Here is a 19,042-nt window from a genome sequence, read left to right on the forward strand (position 1 = left end):
TTAGCTGTGTGACCTTAGACACTTAAAAAATAGAGATGAATTTGCATTAAATTTTTAAAAATTGGAACTATGATTTCATCATTGTGGGAAGCTTTTGATGAAGAACTTTCTCTATTCTAAAATTTATAGCCTTAGAGAATGGCTCAAGGGTGTTAAACCCAAGGCAGGTGGAATGTATATTGGTCTACAAAATTCCCCAATGTGACTTGAACCCAATTAAAATGTAATCAGGAAATATTTAGTGAATTATTTTAAAAATAAATTAAAATTTCTAAATAAGTATGTGGCTTTTAGAGATCCTTATAAATGTTTTAGTGGTCCCCTGTTTCTATTTGAGTTTGACCCTACTAGTCCAAGATATTCCATGTTTAAGGGATTATCTGTCCAGGGTCAGGTAGCCAGCCAGCATGCAGAATAGGTGAGATTCAAACTCAGGTCTCCTGTACTCTGATGTCATTCTCTACCATTTTAGGCTGTTTCTTCGTAGTTCTAGAAGTAGAAGGAAACTCAGAGGTCAACAAATGTATCATGTTATAGATGAAGAAATTGAGATTAGGTCTTCTTATTCCTCCCTCAACCCTGCCTTACTATGTTGCCAGTAAATTGGGAAAGTGGAATTTGAGCTATGGTTCTTGACTCAAGAGCCAGGGTTGTTTCTATTATATACCACCTTTATTAGCCTGAGTTCTTTTATCTGTAAGATAAGAATAACAACACTTCCAGAGTTATTGTTCGGTTCAGGTAAACTAATGTATGTAAAGTGCTTTGGGGAGAGAGAGACAGAGACAGAGACAGAGAGGTAGCACACATACAGAAAGACAAAAAGACAGAGATACAAACACACACAGAGTACAACAGAGAGAGACAGAGAGACAAACAGAAAGAGAGAAAAAAGTGGAAGCATTTTTAAAAATGCACAGAGGGATACAGAAGGAAGCACAAATAAGCAAGGAAATTTTTAAAGTAATGGGTCCAATTTATCATACATATATATGTATATTTAAAGCAAGTTTTATGGGCGGAGAAATTCATGGTTTCATATACAATTCTCTTTTGTGTTTTACTTGGCATATGGAAATGTTCAGTGGTTTTTGGTATTTGTTAAGTTCAAATTTTAAAATAAAAAAAAACCCCACCCCTAATAGCCTTTGTAAATGTTGAAGTAAAAGATAAATGTCAGTGATTATTTTTATGATTGTTTGGAACACATGAGACATTGGATCAGAGATCGGTAATGACATGCTGGGTGCTAATATATGTTCCCAAAGGGCAGGATCACTGTGGTCCTGCTGGCTCCCAGCTCACCATGAGTCTTGGGGTACAAAGTAACCTGGAGTCAAATGAGCATATTTGAGGTCAACCCCACAGTGTGTTTTGCATAATTAACAAGCTTAACCATAAGGGAGCAGAACGGGCTGCAAGGCAGAGCTTCAGTGCTAACTGTTAAAACTAGAAACACTTTATTCCATTTTCTTTATTATTTTAATTAATTTCCTGGTGAGGGAACATTGCTTTGATTTCTTTATTGTCTTAATTTTATTTATTTTATATCTAGTATAAAGCAAACTCCTTTAGAGCAAAGATGGTCATTTTGTAAACAGTCTCTACCTCTAGGTAGATATTTTAGAAAAAGGGTGAATTAGTTCCTAGGGAAGCTACAGTTTCTCCAGAAATCTCTCTGGAGATTTCTCTGGTTTACCCTCTGGTTCTGGCACATTGTCAGACCAATTTCTGAGTCTGAGGCCTGAGGGAGTAGGGTGGTTTTGCCTAAAATGTTCTTGGAGGAGTGGACAGAGTTCCAATTTGGAGCCAGATCTAAATCAGAATCCTGCCTCAGGCACCTTAAATTTTTAAGTCACTTATGACCATCTATCAGCTTCACCTTTTCCTTGTCTGTAAAATGGGAATAATAACATATGCTTTATAGGGTGCTATAAGGGTCAAATGAAGTTATTCATATGTGTGTATATGTATGTAAACATATATATGTATATATATGTACATATACATATATGTGTGTGTGTGAGATCACTTTGAAAATCTTAAAGAATTATATAAATGCTAGCCACTATTATGTTACTTTGCAGAAAGTTTGTCAGTTCTTATCTTCCATCCTTTCTCTACAGGACTTTGCAAAGACAAGAAAAAGGAAGGGAGATGTAATTAATTTGGTTTATCTGTGATAATGGAAGATAATAGAATCCCAAAGCTGGAAGATCCATTAGGGAAAATCTAGCTTGAATCCCTTTATAGTCAGGAATATTTTAAACCCACAATCAATCTTTTGGTTTCTTTATTAGCCAAAAGTTTCACCTTCCTTTCTTACCAAGCCCTTTTCCCTCCACCAATAAGAGAGACTATCACAAAGAATAATTTGAATATATTCCCTTTAGGCTGTCCCTCCCCATCCCTATAGTTTGGTGCTGAGAGTAGTGGCCAAAAAAGTGACCATTTCTTCTCCTCAGTACAATATCAAAAACTCAACCTACTTTTGTGTCTAGGGTTTCTTAGGAATAGTAGACAAGAGACATTGTATTTGAGAATTAAGACAGTTTATTGTTTGATTGACCAACATGCTAAGTCTTCAATTTTTTTTTTACACAGTTTTATGGAAAGTCAATATGGCCACTTGTACCTCCTGAGCCAGTAAGAGACGGACATACCACCATCAGAGCTTCCAATGGCCAGCCACGTTACAGGGGAGGATTGGGAGGAAGGAAATGAGGGAAGGAGGCAAGAGGATAGTGAAGGAAAAAGATGACTCAAAGCTCCTCAGTACACACATCAAGATGTAGACTAATGTCCATGCTATGGAAACGATGACTTGATGCTTATGTAGCACTACCCAGATGGTGCCCTGGCTCCCTCTCCTGAGGCTGACTTAGAGAGTTATGCTCAGCCACACTAATTTGCTTAAAGTGGGTTCAGAGTCGGGTGAATTTATACATCAAGACCCAAGATGGCTGGAATCTAGAAATATCTTACTAGAAAACAAATTTATCCAAATCTTAGACATCCACACGCTTCAGGTTGGATATCATTAAGAAATTTAGGTCATTGGCCAATACTGAGGGTCTGCTAATCTTTTTATCCATCTTCAGGGATATCAGAATGATCATGGAAAGCCACCTTCTTTTGGAGTGGAGTCCAAATCTCTCTTGTATTATCTCCCAACTTATGAACATGCTGGGTATAATCTGTTTCCTACTTATCAAGTTGAATAAAGAAATGACTATAAGACTTTATTTCCACCTATTACCCCAAGCATAAAGGCTCTAAAATATGTATTCTATATATAATCCACATGTAGACATACCATCTATATATAAATCTAGAGCCCCAATTATACACAAATAAATGGGCCCTGGATGAAGAATAAGGAGTCCTGGCTTTTGAGACCAGAACAATATCTGACTTGTATAACTTTGGGCAGATCACTTTATTCTCAATTTTCCTATCTGTGAAATAGGGAGAATTAAAATTCCTATTTCCTCTTGTAGAAATGCATCAAGAATAATTAAGAGACAGGAAAACATTTTCATTCTTTGGGGAAAAGATAGTCTAGAAATCCAAGAATTTGTGGCTACCATTTAGCTATTCTTAGAGACTATGTATTGACATTGTGTCTTCTGATAATATCCTTCCCCTATTTCCCTAGCCTAGTTTTCAATGTTTTAGTCAGTCATTTAAGATGATACTACCTCCTTTTTCCCCCTACTTCTCATCTTATAGGATAAGACATAAAAAGGTCTGTCGGTTACGTAATAAAACCTTTCAATGGATGAAGTTTCTTTATGGTATGCTTTTAACTTGACTATTTAGAAATCAGCTGTTTTTAATTCAAGGCCAGTGTGGATGAACTACAAGGAGAATATCATTCAAAGACTTAAGAGTTCTGAGTTCTTTTTTTTCCTGGAGTCTCATTTCTTTTTCTAGTTCCCATATATGTCCTGGAACGATGGAATCTGAGTATAGGAAGGTACCTCAGAGAATACTGAGAATCCTACCTGAAGCTTGAATCCCCTCTTTGGGGTCTGATTTATATTGAATATATCAGAGTGAGGAGATGTATGTTAGCATAAGCATATATGTGTGGCTTTATGCCCTGGGGTGGTGCTAAGACTAATTTCTGCTTAATGTTCATTAAAGAATCTTGTGATATGATGGAGGGAACAGAGTGGCTGGCTTAGGGGTGGAAATGATGGTGGTGAAGCCATTCAAAGAAAAGGTTATAAGCTTACTGGATACCCGAGGTGATCAGGTGCTCCCCAGTTGGAGTACATAATTGTAGTTCTGATGTTTGGACTACTAACTCACTTTCTGATGCTACCTTCGACAGGTTTCCCCAACTATGCTCTCTTGTATGTTCCATTAGATAATCTAATTTTGATTCTGGTTTGGTCCCCCAAAACACTTCTTTAAATCTTGCAATCTTGGAACTGTTGTTGATCCTGATTCCCTGTGAAGTTCAACTTAGCCATTCTGGAACCCAAATATTGAGGACCAGCTGAAGACCCTGTCCAACCTGGAACTTCTTTTCTCAGTCCTTATGAGGGGCAATCACTGCAATCACTAACTCGATTGAGGTCATCTCTACAAAGGTATCAACTTTGCCCTTCTCTATCCTATTTGGATTTAGCATTTGTAAACCATTCTTTCTCGGGATATCGAGGGGTTTCTCCTGAGGCTTTCTTCTGGGGAACAGATCCACTTTCTTCTTGAACCAAGTATGGTTCAGATCCCGAGATAAAGTCAAGAGATCACTGAGGTAGAATTAAACCCCAGGGTGTTCTCAATCAAGGTTCCACTCTGGTTCTCCAAGCAAGAGCATGGTGATGCTACCTGGTTAGGATGGGAGAAGAAGGAGAAATGCACTTTTGTGAAGGAGGTTTGATTGCTGGAACAATAGTCCACGAGAAAGGAATTATGCAAGGAGGGTGTAGAGAAAGGAAAAGGTCATGGAATGGAAATCCATAAGACAGGAAGAAATAAAGGCCCTAACCTTTAAAGGAGCATTCAAATGGGAGTTAGAAATTAGGGAGGGAGAGAAGGGAAGGGTACAGGAAAGAGAAAGGGAATTGCTGTGTACACACCTGGAAAACCATGGCTGGCTGCAGGCAACACTAAGACAAGCTATATCTTCCATCGTGCACCAAGCATAGTTCCTCTATGGCTACTAATGGAAACAGGTTCCCGTTTCCTTGATTTTGTGCACGCGTGAAGGGAAGTGTCTTTTTCTCGGCTTGTTTTACAGGAATGTCACAAGAGAAAAAAATGCTACTCTAAGATGCAAAAAGAATCCATACATTCATTCATTGAACACACAGTGGAGATCACTGCAAATCTGTCCGGGACAGAGGTCACAAGTACTTCACTGCAAATAAAAGACCATACGTTGTAACCCAGGGACATGAACGCCTTTAAGGTATTGTGAGGTAACTAAGCGATCTTCCACCAAGCACCACTGTAAAGTGTGCGGCATGCGTATGCATGGAGCCACATCCACACACGTGCATCCACACACACATATGTACATATTATATATATGCATATATAATGTGAAGATATTCTCATGTGCTATATTTTTCCTCTAGTTGAACACATCGATGCATTGGTTTATTGATGGCAAGACAATTCACAAGTTATCTGACAACTATTAATTACCTCTCATTTTGACAGTAGTAGCACTTTTCATTTTCCAAGACTGTCATCACAAAGCAAATTCCAACTTGATAACAGTAGGAGAAACAAAAATATACATTGTGTGTGCACGCATGCACACGTGCATGTACATGTGTGTGGCATATACACAATCTAACTATGTATATATACTTATGTACACACATATATAAAAATTAAGCACGTGACACATCTTATTTTGGTGAGCACATTGATCTTTGTCCTTTGGGGGGAGGAACTCATGGGAAGTCTGTGAACCCTCCTCCTCACCGGAAGGGAAATTTCGCTTCCAAGATCAGCCCCTATGCACCAGAAATGATGGGGGCAGACCTCTTAGGACAAATGTTAGAGGGTCCTCCAGAGTTCTCCTCTGCTTGGTAACTGTTGGGTGCCATTTTGGATTGGTTTCTGAGAAGTTCATTTCACATATGCTTTCATTCAGACATCTCCCTCTTCTGGAGGGATTCTTAAAGAAATTCAATTAGCCCATAAAAGGTTGCCATGATGTTTCCCCTCTTTTTCCCATCTCCCAGTGAAAATGCCTGAAGTGATTCTACATCAGGACCGTTTGGGGGGTTACACTTTCTAGTTTTGGATACAGTCAGATTTCTTTAAGACTGAGTTTTCATTTTTCCTTGGCCTTGGCTTCATGGGCCCATCTCTAGTGGGCAGGGCTGGCCCAAGGGATAATGTTAGTTAGCTTTTAAAAGACATTTCCAAAGGTGTTACAATGGTCTTGGGGACTAAGCCTTTCTCAGGAGTGAATCAAAAATGGCAAGCACAGCTCTCCTTGACATCTTAGTGGATGTCACCAGCACCACTCCCCCTACGCAGGCCACCTGAGGACCCTGCAGCTCAACCATACCATAAAGTGACAACAGTGTAAAACCTTGATATTCATGACAGTGTGTGCGTATAGCTCATGTTTATACTACACAAGTGGAATGGAAAAACATCAAGAAATAATGTTTTTGTAGAACTGTACCCAACAATATTAGCAACTAAAGGTCTAAAAACATTTATTCCTATAGTAGTTCTGCAGATACCATGCCCTCCCCACCCCCCCACCCCAAAATTATGTATGGAATAATACTGTATGATACACAATAATGAGCTTGGGACACACTTCATCCCACTGATCTTGAGTTCACCAGTCATCCAGAACTCACATAGAAAGCAAGTGTTGTACACTGCTCAACATCAAACATTTTCTTTTCTTTCTGCACATCCCTTATAATGGATCCAAATATACATGTATATCAGTTTGGCAGCTAGGTCAGGAAAATGTTCAGGCTCATGGATATTTTCTGCGGCCTGTCAAATTTACATTGGTCCCACCCACATTTGCCAAGATAACTGCTTTCTCCCAGTGTCCACCTACTCCTTAAATCCAACCTGTGTCCCATTTAACAATATATACTCCAGACTCCCCCGGTAGGTTTTCAGGGGGGTGGAATGGAGGGGCAATAGGAAGTTGATTTTGATCCTGTTAGGCCTGCTGCCAGATTTCCCATGGACCATCAAAGCAGCTTTTCTTCAAGGCTCAGGGCTTAGAGCCCAGGCCCATTTCAATAGCTGATATACATGTATATAAATATATATGGCCACAGAAGAGGAGTAAAGACATAATTACAGCTGTACTTGGCAGCATGCTTTTTTTAGAGTCAGTGTTTGGTTTTAACCACTTGAAGTCTGTACTAAGGGGACATGTTCTGGGTCAGATTGCCCGGGGTCAGAGCTTAATCAAGTTGCCTGGTTTTATTTATTTATAACGAATAGGATGGGGTGGGGAGGGAGGGAGGGAGGGAAGGAAGGAAGGAGAGGTTAAGGAGTTTGGGAAGAAGTAAGATGTTGGGGGCAGGGCGAAGTCAAGTGATACAGGAAGGATAAAATGTGGAAGGGGGGAAAATCTTCTCTATAAGTTTACAAATATACAAAAACAAAAGGCCCAACCTCTTTCAAATAAAAATGACTACATTTTCATCTGGCAAAAAGTTGTATACACATGATTTAAATTTTTTTAATTTTAACAGTTTTTGGCAATCTTAATAAAGTACAATATATTACAACCAAACCAAAAAATAGTTGTTTAAGTAACAGCTGTTAAGAGTGACATGAGCCCAATCCCTACCCCCCTCCCCAATCCCACCCACCCACAATTGACAGAGAGAAAAAAAAAATCCTCCCATCTTGATAAACTTTTTTTTTCTTTTAGGAAGCTAACCAATAGGAAGCAACACAACAAGCGGGTAGTGTCAAATGAAGCTGACCAATCCAGGGCTCTATATTAGCAGGAGCATCCACCTTCACTAGCTGGGGGCTCTTGTGGTTTGTCCAACTTGATATCAATCACTGTGGGTGATTCCATGCTAAGGAAGAATGTATCTCACCAAAAAAAAAAAAAAAACTAAATCATTTCCCCCAGCATCTTGAAAATAATGATCCATTCCCATCTTCCCCATTTACAGAAACAAGAGACTTGTTTCTAATCACGCCTTGCTTTGCAAATATTTTTCTTTGGAAATGCACTTACCTTCTTTGCAGTTAATAGATTAGTACACTCTTCTGTTTTTCCTCATACTTTTCTGAATGTTCTTTTCTGTCTTGTTTGCTAGATTATTATCTATTTTTCACACCTAAAAGTAAATATTTCTCTAACACTCTGCCCTAGGACTGGATGCTTCTCAGTCCACATTCTTTCTCATAATGATCTAATCTGATCTCTCTCTCTCTTCTCTTTCTTTCTTTCTTTCTTTCTTTCTTTCTTTCTTTCTTTCTTTCTTCCTTCCTTCCTTCCTTCCTTCCTTCCTTCCTTCCTTCCTTCCTTCCTTCCTTCCTTCCTTCTTTCCTTCCTTCCTTCCTTCCTTTCTGTAGTAGTAGTGGTAAGTCTCAGTAATCCTATCCATGCAGCTAACACCCAAATCTATATATCCAATGTTGTGCAGTCTCATTTTCACATAGCCAACTGCCTGATGCACATCTGCACCTGGATGTCTTTTGAGATCTCAAACTCAACATATCCAAAAAGAACTGATTTTTTTCTGCTCTCTAGAGTTCTCTAAATTGGAACTGGAGTACCTTCAATTAAAAGATTCCTGCAGATTGTACTTCAGACTTAAGGACCTCATGTAAATACTAAATGACTTAACCACTTGACCACTCTGGCTTATTATTTAACCAGCCTTCTCCGCTCCTAAGGCCTTCATATTCACCCAACCTCAGCCTCACACAGGGGTGGCCATACTTTGATAACTCTTGTCAGCCATAATTGTGCTACCTCTAATCTTGAATTCTGAAATTCCTCTTTTATGATCATAATCTCCAATTTTTTCTCTTTCAACTTCAAACCTCCTAAACTCCTCCTTTGCTTCTGATCCCTCCATTCCTCTTTATTCTCCCCATCCATCAAACACATTCTGACTTTACTTTCTTATAATAGACCAATTTAGTACTTAAATTCCTTTTCCCCCATTTTTTTCTTTCTTTCTTTTTTTTTTAACCACTACAATATTTTACCACCTAGTAAACCAGGCGTTTGCTGGTAAATATTTAATAATGATACATATTATTATCACATTATTATAACAGAGAAAATGTGCTCAAGACATACTTTTCGGTTTAATCTGTATTATTAGTATTTTCTTTATCATGTTAAGTTTAGACAATCCACAAAACAATATATTAAGTCCTAAAATGTAGCATTGGACAATTTCTGAGGTGTCAGTGCTCATACTAAAAATTTAACAACTGGCTTTAAAGACCTAGTCTGAGCTGGCTCAGACCAATCTTGAATCCCGATTCATTGCTACTATCTGCTTTCTCCACTCCTACTCCCATATTGCTATACCACACCAGAGGAAGTCATGCAACTGGGCCAAGAGGATCCATTACAAATTCATTTTATTCGAATTTCAATGGATCCTCACTGCCACAGAGCCATCCTTTTACTCTGCTGTGGTTATAAAGTTCTATCACACTCTCTCCCCATGCCTCCTATATTTTCATCATCTTTCTCTGCTCAACAGATGGCTTCACTTTCCATTTCATTGAAAAAAAATCGAGCTTATTTTATCTTGATTCGCCTTATTTCAAATACTCCACACCTCAAAATCCTCTTATATCTTCAGCTATTTTGAACTTCTCTGTTCAGTCTCTGAGGAAGAGGTGGGCTCCTTCCCTTGCTTCTTTTTCTTTTCCCTTCTACTTCTGCTTGTGTCCTTGATCTCAGTTCTCTTCCATATTCTACAAAGTTTGCTCAAATAACTTTCCCTTTCTTTTCAATTTCTTCTTTATCATTATTTGTGTACAAACAAAGCTCTTATTACTCCATTTTTAAAAATATTTACTTAACTTTTCATTCCCTCTAATCAACATTCTATATATATATATATTTTTTTTTTTTTTTACATTTTATCGATAAGCTCACAGGAAGACATATCTGCCCTTGTTGTCTCCACTTATGCACCACCATCTCAGTTCTCAATTATCTGTAAACAAGTTTGTTTACTACTTTATCCAAGGTTACCAATGCCAAATTCATTTTTTTTTCTAAGATCTCAATCATCTTAGCTTTTTTTTTTTTTTTTTTTTTGAAAATTGGGGTTAAGGGATTTGCCCAGGGTCACACAGATGGTAAATGCCTGAGGCTGCATTTGAATACAAATCCTTCTGACTGCAGCACTCTATTTGCTGTACCACCCAGCTGCCCCTCTTTACTTTTAACAATAATTGCTATCCCTTCTTCCCTCATATTTCCATTTCCCTGAACTGCCAAGACTCTGCTCTCTCTTTTCTTCCCCCTCCTGCTTATCTGACTTACCACTCTCAGTATCCCAGATCATTATCTTCCATTCACTAAGCCTAGTTGTCCTTCAAGGCTCTGTTCTTGGCTCTTTTTATATTTTATTCTATAATCTCTCCTTTGGTGATCCAATTAGTTCCCATGGATTCACAGATTCTTTCTATTCAGATGACTTTCGAATATGTATATCTAGCCAATAATATCTTTCATAACTGAAGTTCTCTATTACCAGCTTCCTACTGGATATGTCTATCTGAAGTTCAAGATGGCACCTCAAACTCAATACATTTAAAATGAACCTCATTGTCTTTCCCTTAAGCCCTCTCCTCCTCCAAAGTTTTCTATTTCTGCCAAAGGATGGTGGTATAGTAATGGTCAAAGCTAGATTGGTTCATAATCTACTGATAAGTAAAACTGGTACAAACTGATTTCATCATCCTCTCTTTTCTGATTTTCTCCCTTTATATTCTTTTCCCCCCCCCCCCCTCACCCCTTCTCATCTTCCCAACAAGAAATTATGTTCAGGTTGAAATTATCTACCACCCTCTCCTAAGTTCATATCATTGCTCATCCCTGTTTCTTCTTCATTCTTCCATATTTAATCACTTTGCCAAATCTTGTTGATTTTTGTCTCCATTACAGCTTCCATAACACATCTTCTTTTCTCTTTAGCCATAGGCCAAACTAACTAATGCTAGCTATACTCTGAACTTGATATCTCATGCCATCTTAATTAAAGTTAGAAAGCATTTCACAAATAATATCTTATTTGATTTTCACAAAGACCCTGGGAGATGGATTTTATTATTACTCTAATTTTACAGATGAGTCAACTGAGGCAGGCAAGTGACTTGCTTAGGGTCACACAGCTAGTAAAGTATCTGAAGTCAGTTTTGAATTCAGTTCCTTCACACTCCAGGTCCGAAGCTCTCTGCACTATGATGTCACTGCCCCTCACCAGAGCCACTATAATTTAGTCTTGTAATTCTCCCCTTTCTTTGCCTCCAGCTTCTCCCTTCTTCAATTCCTCTTTCACATCTATGCCAAAATAGTCATCCCAAAGCACAAATACATTCCAATAAAAAGAGCTTTAGATATGGGGTTCCTCTGTTACTTATATTTCACCTCTATAGATCTGAGATTTTCATCTGTCAATTGAAGGGGTTGAACTCGATGGTTCTGAGGTCCTGCTAGTTCTAAATCTATGTTTCTACATAAATCTGACAATATTACTCTTCAAAAGATTCCAGTTTTACCATTCTATTGCCTTGGAGGGGCAGAATATCCTCAATTCTTTAGCTTCTCATTCCCTTTACAATTGGATTAAACATTCTAGCCAAACTGACTGGTACTAACCATACCCTGAACTTGACATCTCAACGTTGAGAGACATTTGCATCAAGCCTCCTAGTCTGGTACACACTTCGTCTCTTCCTCTCATGATTCTTACCTTCCTTCAAGACTTGCCTCCTCTGTGAAACCTTACCTCATCCCTCTCCTCTCTCAATTGCTAAGTACTCTGTCATCAAATTATCCTGTTTTTGTTTATTTCTTTATTCCTCTACCTACTTACCTACCTCTGTATATTTATCATCCCCACATCTATCTTCATCATCATCTCTATGTCTGTCTATATCTATTATCACGATCTCTATCATATCTATGTATCACCATCACATCTGTCTGTCTGTCTATCTCTCTACCTATCTATCTATCTATGTCTACTTATCTCTATCTAAGCATTTTATCCCTCTAGGAGAACATAAGATCTCTGAGGGCAGGAACTGTCCTGTACTTTTTGATCTTCATATCCCTAGCAAATTATAGACTCAATGAATATTTGTTGAATTGAATTAAGTGTCAAGCCTACTTGCCCAGCCATGGGACCACAGTACCTGCTTATTTTGTTGTCCAAGGAAGATAAAGATGAACACAAGGCTTTGATTAATCTTCCCCCAATTCAATGCTTCTAATATAGAACTTTTCACAATAATTCACTATAACTCAAGTTTTCTCAATGTATAATAATGGTAATGATAATATTTATGTAGTGCTTTAAGGTTGTGAAGCTCCCCAATATGCCTGCAAGCCTATTTTGTGAAAAAGTTCAGTCCCAACAACCTTGCCTGGTTTTTGAAAATATTTCAGTCTAAAGGAAAAAGCTAATTGGGGGTGGGTGGGTGGCAGAGATAATTTTTTAGATTCTGTGGAGGTCATTCAGAATTAGCCTAAAGTCCAATGTATCTTTGGCTTCTTCTAAGGTTCTTTGTTTCTATTATAGCACAACTTGGAGATCACTAGGGTGGGAATAGCTGGGGGCTTTGAAGATGAATAGGTTAATCTGGAGAGGATTTCTTTTCTTGGTGGAAATGTAGATATTAGACTGGCAAATGCTTTTCTATTAAGCAGGAACTGAATGATGAATCTTACTAATCATCTAAACTCTAAACTCGAAGAATGTTAAATTTTTTTTTTACTTTAATATGAGTAGAATCACAGACTTAAAAAAAACACTGGATGGAATCATTTGAACTTGAACAAAGCTAATATATTTTCTGAAAGTTCTGTATTGAATCATTACAAAACTGGAACAAAATATTCCACAAATTGAACCCAAACTAAGCTGATATTGATTTGACTTGAGTCTTTGCTATTAATTCCAACAACCTAGAGGCTATTAGAGTACTTAGGTGACAGAGTGTTTTCCCCTCTTTACTTCTCTCTTTCTCTTCTCCTTTCTCCCATTTCCTACTCAATAATAAAGGGGGTTTCTGATAGAGCAGAAAATCAGGACTTCATTTGGAAAGCCTCACCCTATTTCTCGGCCGCCCCCCCACCTCCTCCCGCCTATCTGCACATTACTTCTTCTTAGTAGGAAGAGTAGAAACTAGCTAGCTAGGTTAGGCACTCAATACAATGGAATGAATAATTCAGGGATTTTTCTATTTTAATGTCTCAGGATTGAGTTTAATGATATTGCACAGAGAAGTGTGAAGTTGGTCATGGGAAATAATGTGCAAATAGTCACACTAAATGATAATGATTTTAATTAATAGGAGAGCCTGGTGCTTCTATTCTTTCTCAGCCCTCTGTATTTGTGTTGTTCAGTTGTGTCCAATTCTTCATGGTCCCATTTGGGGTTTTCTTGGCAAGATTACAGGAATGGTTTGCCATTTCCTTCTCCTGCTCATTTTACAGATGAAGAATTGAGGCAGCAGGATTAAGTGGCTGGATTAGAATACAGGAAGAGTTTTCTTGATTCCGGGGCTGGCACTCTATCCATTGCACCTCTTAGATGTTCTACCTAATTTAGTTTAGGGAACTGTGAAAAGCACATTGGAATTGAACAGACTTTTTGTTCAGAACCTTCTTCAGTCTCTTACTTCTTGTGTGACTTTGAACAAAGTAACTGCACATGTCTGGGCTTCAGCTTTCTCATCTTACAAATGAGCTTACAATTTACAATTGTACAAGGAAACTTACAATTCTAAAATATGATTCTATGATCCTTCTACTGTCCTCCTCATCTATCAGTTCGTATGGAAGCAAACAATGTTATTGGTTGACAAATTTTTTAATGGAATAAAATCTTTGACCTAGGAATACCATGGTTTAGGGCAATGACATCCAATTCAACCAGAAGTGAGGGCCTTTGACTTAGAAAAAGACATACAGGCATCTGTGTGCTATTGTATTTTTACTTATTTTGCTACATATTTCACAATCAATTTTCATTTAGTTCTAGAAATACTTGGGAGTGAAAATACTATGAGGGTGTTTGATATGTCTGGGGTAGTATTGGAGTCTTGGCTCTAGAGGTAGGAAGGTCTCAGTTCAAAACCTGCCTCAGATATGTAATGCCTGGAGGACCTTGGATAACTTACTGGACCTCCCTAAGCCTTCGTTTCCCCCTTGGTAAAATGAGGAGATGGTATGCAGACAGTTTAACATTCCTACCATTCCAGCTCCTATGAGATTTGACCATGAAGACTGAGCTCAGGCTCTGTTAAATATTCCCTATTGTTTTTCTAACCTTGTCCTCATTTCTGGCAAGGAAAAGGACTCCCAATCCTTTCAGCTCAGTCCCTTTGTTTCATTCTCTTATTTTTGTTTTCCTCTCTCCTCTCTCCTCTCTCCTCTTATAAACTTTTAGCAGCTGTTCACCATCCTACCCTTCAATTATATTTCTTTTCCCTCTTTTCCCTCTCTTCTGTGCCCATTTAACTATCAGAGAATCTGAGAATATCTACATCAGAAGGGATCACCTGAGGGTCATTAGTCTGGTGATTCTGCCTCCATATAGACATAATCAAATCTAGTCTGTGCCTAATCTACTATTAAGCAGATGTCACCAGTCTCCTTAGTATCCCAAAGGGAGGGAGGCAGTGTGATTTAGTGGATAATGTTGAAGCTAGAGTAAAGAACTGAGTTCACATTTTGCCTCAGAAACTCACTAGCTGTTCGAACTAGGCAAGTCATTTAACCTCTCCTCTCTGCCTCAATTTCCCTATTTATGAAATAGCACCTACTTCACTGGGATATGGGAAGGGTTGATTAAGATAATATTTGAGGAAGATTTTGAAAACTTTAAAGTGCTATAGAAATGTTAGTTACTATTGCTACTGCTACTACTACTACTATTATTGCTGCTATTACTATTATTACTATTGCTGCTGCTGCTACTATTACTACTGTGACTGCTACTATTATTACTATTGCTCCTGCTGTTGCTACTACTATTAACTACCACTGCTGCTACTGCTACTCCTTCTATTACTACTGCTGCTGCTGGCTATTACTACAAGTATTGCTGCTGCTATTATTGCTTCTATTACTACTATTACTACTGTGGCTGTTACTATTGTTTCTATTGCTACTACTACTACTGCTGTTGCTGATATTATTATTATTGCTACTTCAGCTGCTGCTACTATTACTACTGTGGCTGCTACTATTGCTACTATTATTACTATTACTGCTGCTGCTGTTGCTGCTCCTATTGCTGCTGCTACTACAAAAATACTAGTTTGGGGTCTCAAAGTTCTCATCATTTGGAAGTTCTGTATTATAGATCAAAGACTTTTAGATTGGAAGTGACTCAGGGGTATTTGAACCCACACTCTAAAAAGAACTCTTGTTTCTATTATTACATATTTGAGAGGTGGTCATCCACCTTGTGTTTGAAGACCTCCAATGAAGTGAGGTTCTCTTCCTCTAAAGGCAGACCACTAGATTTCTGTATAACTCTGTTAAGAGATTTCTCCCTGACAACAAGCATCAATTGGCCTATTGGAAATGACCATTCCTTGCTCCTGGTTCTCTTCTCTCAGGAGACAAGGAGAACAAACCTAACCCTTGCTCTTTAAGTACTTGGAAAAAACTATAATATTGATACCCTTGGAGCCATGGTGGGAGAACCACAGAAATTTTCTAATAAAAACATTCTGAGTTCCTTCAACTAATCCTTACATAGTTCTCAAAGCCCTTCACTGCCCTCCAGTTGATAGTGAATCCAAATTCCTCTTGTCACCATTTTAAGCTTCTCCCTTCTCTGCCTAATATATGTCTTTTCCCTCCTTACTCATAGCATGTACTGTAGTTTACATTCACCATCTGACTGGAGCTTAAAAATAACTGTTAGGCAGATAGGTGGTAATTTGCCCATTTTATACATGAGGGAAACTAAAGTTCAGAGAGAATGCTCAAGGCCTTACAGCTACAAAATGTCCAAGATAGGATTCAAACACTATTATTGTTCAATCATGTCTGAATCTTTATGACCTAATTTGTGGTTTTCTTGGCTGAAATACTGGAGTGGTTTGCCACTTCCTTCTCCAGCTCATTTGACAGATGAAGAAACTGAGGCAGACAGGATAAAGTGACTTATTCAGGGTCACATAGGTGGGTTTGAACTCAGGTTTTCCTGACTCCAGGCCTGGCCTGCTATTTAATGCATCACCTTGAGGCCCAGATTGATAAGTATGGTAAAATGAAAAGAGTTCTGAACTATGAGCAATGAGCCTTGATTTCTAATCCCAGTTCTCTCACTAACCAGATACATGACATTGGTCAAATCACTTTCCCTTTTTCTGGGTCTTAATTTCCTCACCTGTAAAATGAGGGGAGGAGATTAGATAATTTTTAAAGTTCCTTTTCAGTCTAAAAATCTATGATTTTAAACAACTTCTTTTCTTTAAGAAAAAATAAAGACCTATGCTTATAGCAGCAGCAGCAATTTGCTCATATGCTACTATGCTTTATATCCTAGGACTTTCATCTGCGTTGCTTTTTTCCTGATTTTCCCCTATGTCTTTATGGCTCTGGAACCATAGATTAAGGATTCATCACTGCCAACTGGAATAATGGTAAGGCTGCCTTTCACTAGATAACTTTGGAACTATAAAATGCTATAGACATGTGAAATAAACGAGTGTAAAGTCCCTACATGCTAGTAGCTTTGAAATTATATTGCTTATAATTTGGTGGGGATGGATAACAGATGGAGAGAAAAGGGTTCTATCCTTCTGATTACATATAATGTCTCTGATAGAGAGAATAGCCTGCAAACTAAGGCAGCTTGGTAGCATAGTGAGTGGATAGATCATTGGATCTGGAAGATCTGAGTTCAAATACAGCTTCAGTTATTTACTAGCTGTGGGACCACTGAAAATTCATTTAACCTTAGTTTCTTCAACCACAAAAAGATAAGATAATAGCACTAGATCCCAAGGTTGTTTTGTTGTAAGATAATATTTGTAAAGCACTTAGCTTATTGTCCTTCCCTACAATAGGCTACTTATTAAAAGGAAAGGGGCTTGTGTTCTAAAGGTTCTATCTTTTCTACCTGTGTTTTTAAAATATGTCCCCTACAGGATAATGTCCAAGGGGCTTTAAGTTCCTTGTAACACAGATAACTTAGAATCAAAGTTATTAAAACTGGAAGGAACTTCGGAGCTTATCTATTCTAATCTCATTTTATAGATATGAAAACTGAAATTTAGCAGTTAAGTGATTTGCCCCATGTATTATGGAAAGGAGGGTATTATTGGCATTAAAACTGTGAGCATTTGTTTATTAGAATAGATTAGAGAACCCACAGAAATAAAGGCAATGGCTTATTATAAGATCACAGATTTATTTTTTTATTTTTAAAAGTCTCTCTCATCTCTCTCTTCTCTCTCCCTTTCTCTCTTTATTCCTCTCTCTCCCTCTCTCTTCCCCCTCTCCTCCCCTCTCTCTCTCCCCCTCTCTCTTAAAAAGCATCTAAAAAAGTTTCTTTCCACTGAATACCTCCTAGATGAGACAATTGCCTGGTCAGCTGCCTTTCCTGCCTATTCCTAGTTCTGGTTATAAGAATGTGATGCTGTGGGCATCATTATTTACAAATGTAGTCCCATATACAACTGCAGATTTATTGAATTCTTCTGTTTAAAAAGACTACATTTTCACGAAGTGCTGTCTTTTCCATTCCAGGCATTCTACCCCTCCTCCTCCTACCTGTATGAAGAATTCTAGTTTCCAGCTCACTTAAGGAATTGCTGGAAGCACTTGGCATCTTCCAATCCAATGAGAGCCATGATGGCTAGGTTCAATTAAAAAGACAGTGGCTCCTTTTCAAGAAATCTATTTTAATTAGGAGGGAAACATTAGCTGGCTTTGGGGAAAATGCCACATCAGCATTTCCATTTTTTCCCTCTATTCTTTAAGGGTTGGTTGGCAGAGCCCACAAGTTGAACTGATTCAGTACCTTGGGGCTCTTAAGACATTGCAACTCAAAGAAAGGGTTCTAGTACTGTTATATTAGAGATGTAGGAATGCCATTCTGGATTTCATGATTCTAAAGGAATAGAAAAGGAGAGCACTTGCTTAACTGTACCACTCCAAAGGCTATTTTGTTCTATTTTCTGGCAAGGTTGCACTTAAACCTTTCCAAAGAATTCTGCCCTTAAAAAAACCACTTTGAGGGATAAGTTTTGACTTTTTTCAATAGCATATATTAAGATTTCTAATCCAAGATGCATTTCTAACTCAGCTACTTAACTACATATGTGTCCTTGGGCAATTTATAAGCAGCCTGATTAGTGGAAAGAGATTAATGAATTTGGAAATGAGAAAATCTGGGCTTGAATCCTGCCTTATATATTAAATTGCTGAGTGATCTTATGCAAGTAAACAACCAAATCTCTTTGGGCCTCAGTTTCTTTTTCTGCAAATGGGGTTAGTAGTAGCACAAATCTCAGAGAGTAGTTGGAAAGTTTATTGAAGTGATAAAATACTTTGACAACTTTGAAGAACTTTTCATGTTGGCTATGGCTACTTAATTCTTCCAGCCTTACTTTTCTCACATGTCAAGATAAGAAGGTTGGATAAGATGGGCAAGAAGGTTCCTTACAACTCTTAAATCCTATGAGAGCTTTTTTTTTTTAAATGAACTGCTAGAGTAATATATATATATATATATATATATATATATATATATATATATATATATATTACCTCATGGCCAATATTTTGGCCTTTCCAATTTAACCAGGTTAATCTTAATATGATAGATACACGGTC

General features: G+C 38.0%; 1 protein-coding gene across 1 annotated transcript in view; it reads right to left on the reverse strand.

Moving 5' to 3' along the window:
* Positions 1 to 2,533: 2,533 nt before the first annotated feature.
* The window catches only part of RAB6B (RAB6B, member RAS oncogene family), a 171,503-nt gene continuing 154,994 nt past the window's right edge, over positions 2,534 to 19,042 (reverse strand). The window contains exon 8 of the mRNA XM_003763687.2: positions 2,534 to 8,031. Coding sequence (XP_003763735.1) covers positions 7,967 to 8,031 — 65 coding nt within the window. The 3' untranslated portion in view covers positions 2,534 to 7,966. The remainder of the gene's footprint in view (positions 8,032 to 19,042) is intronic.

The sequence above is a fragment of the Sarcophilus harrisii genome, chromosome 3, assembly GCF_902635505.1.
Source record: "Sarcophilus harrisii chromosome 3, mSarHar1.11, whole genome shotgun sequence".
Taxonomy (NCBI): domain Eukaryota; kingdom Metazoa; phylum Chordata; class Mammalia; order Dasyuromorphia; family Dasyuridae; genus Sarcophilus; species Sarcophilus harrisii.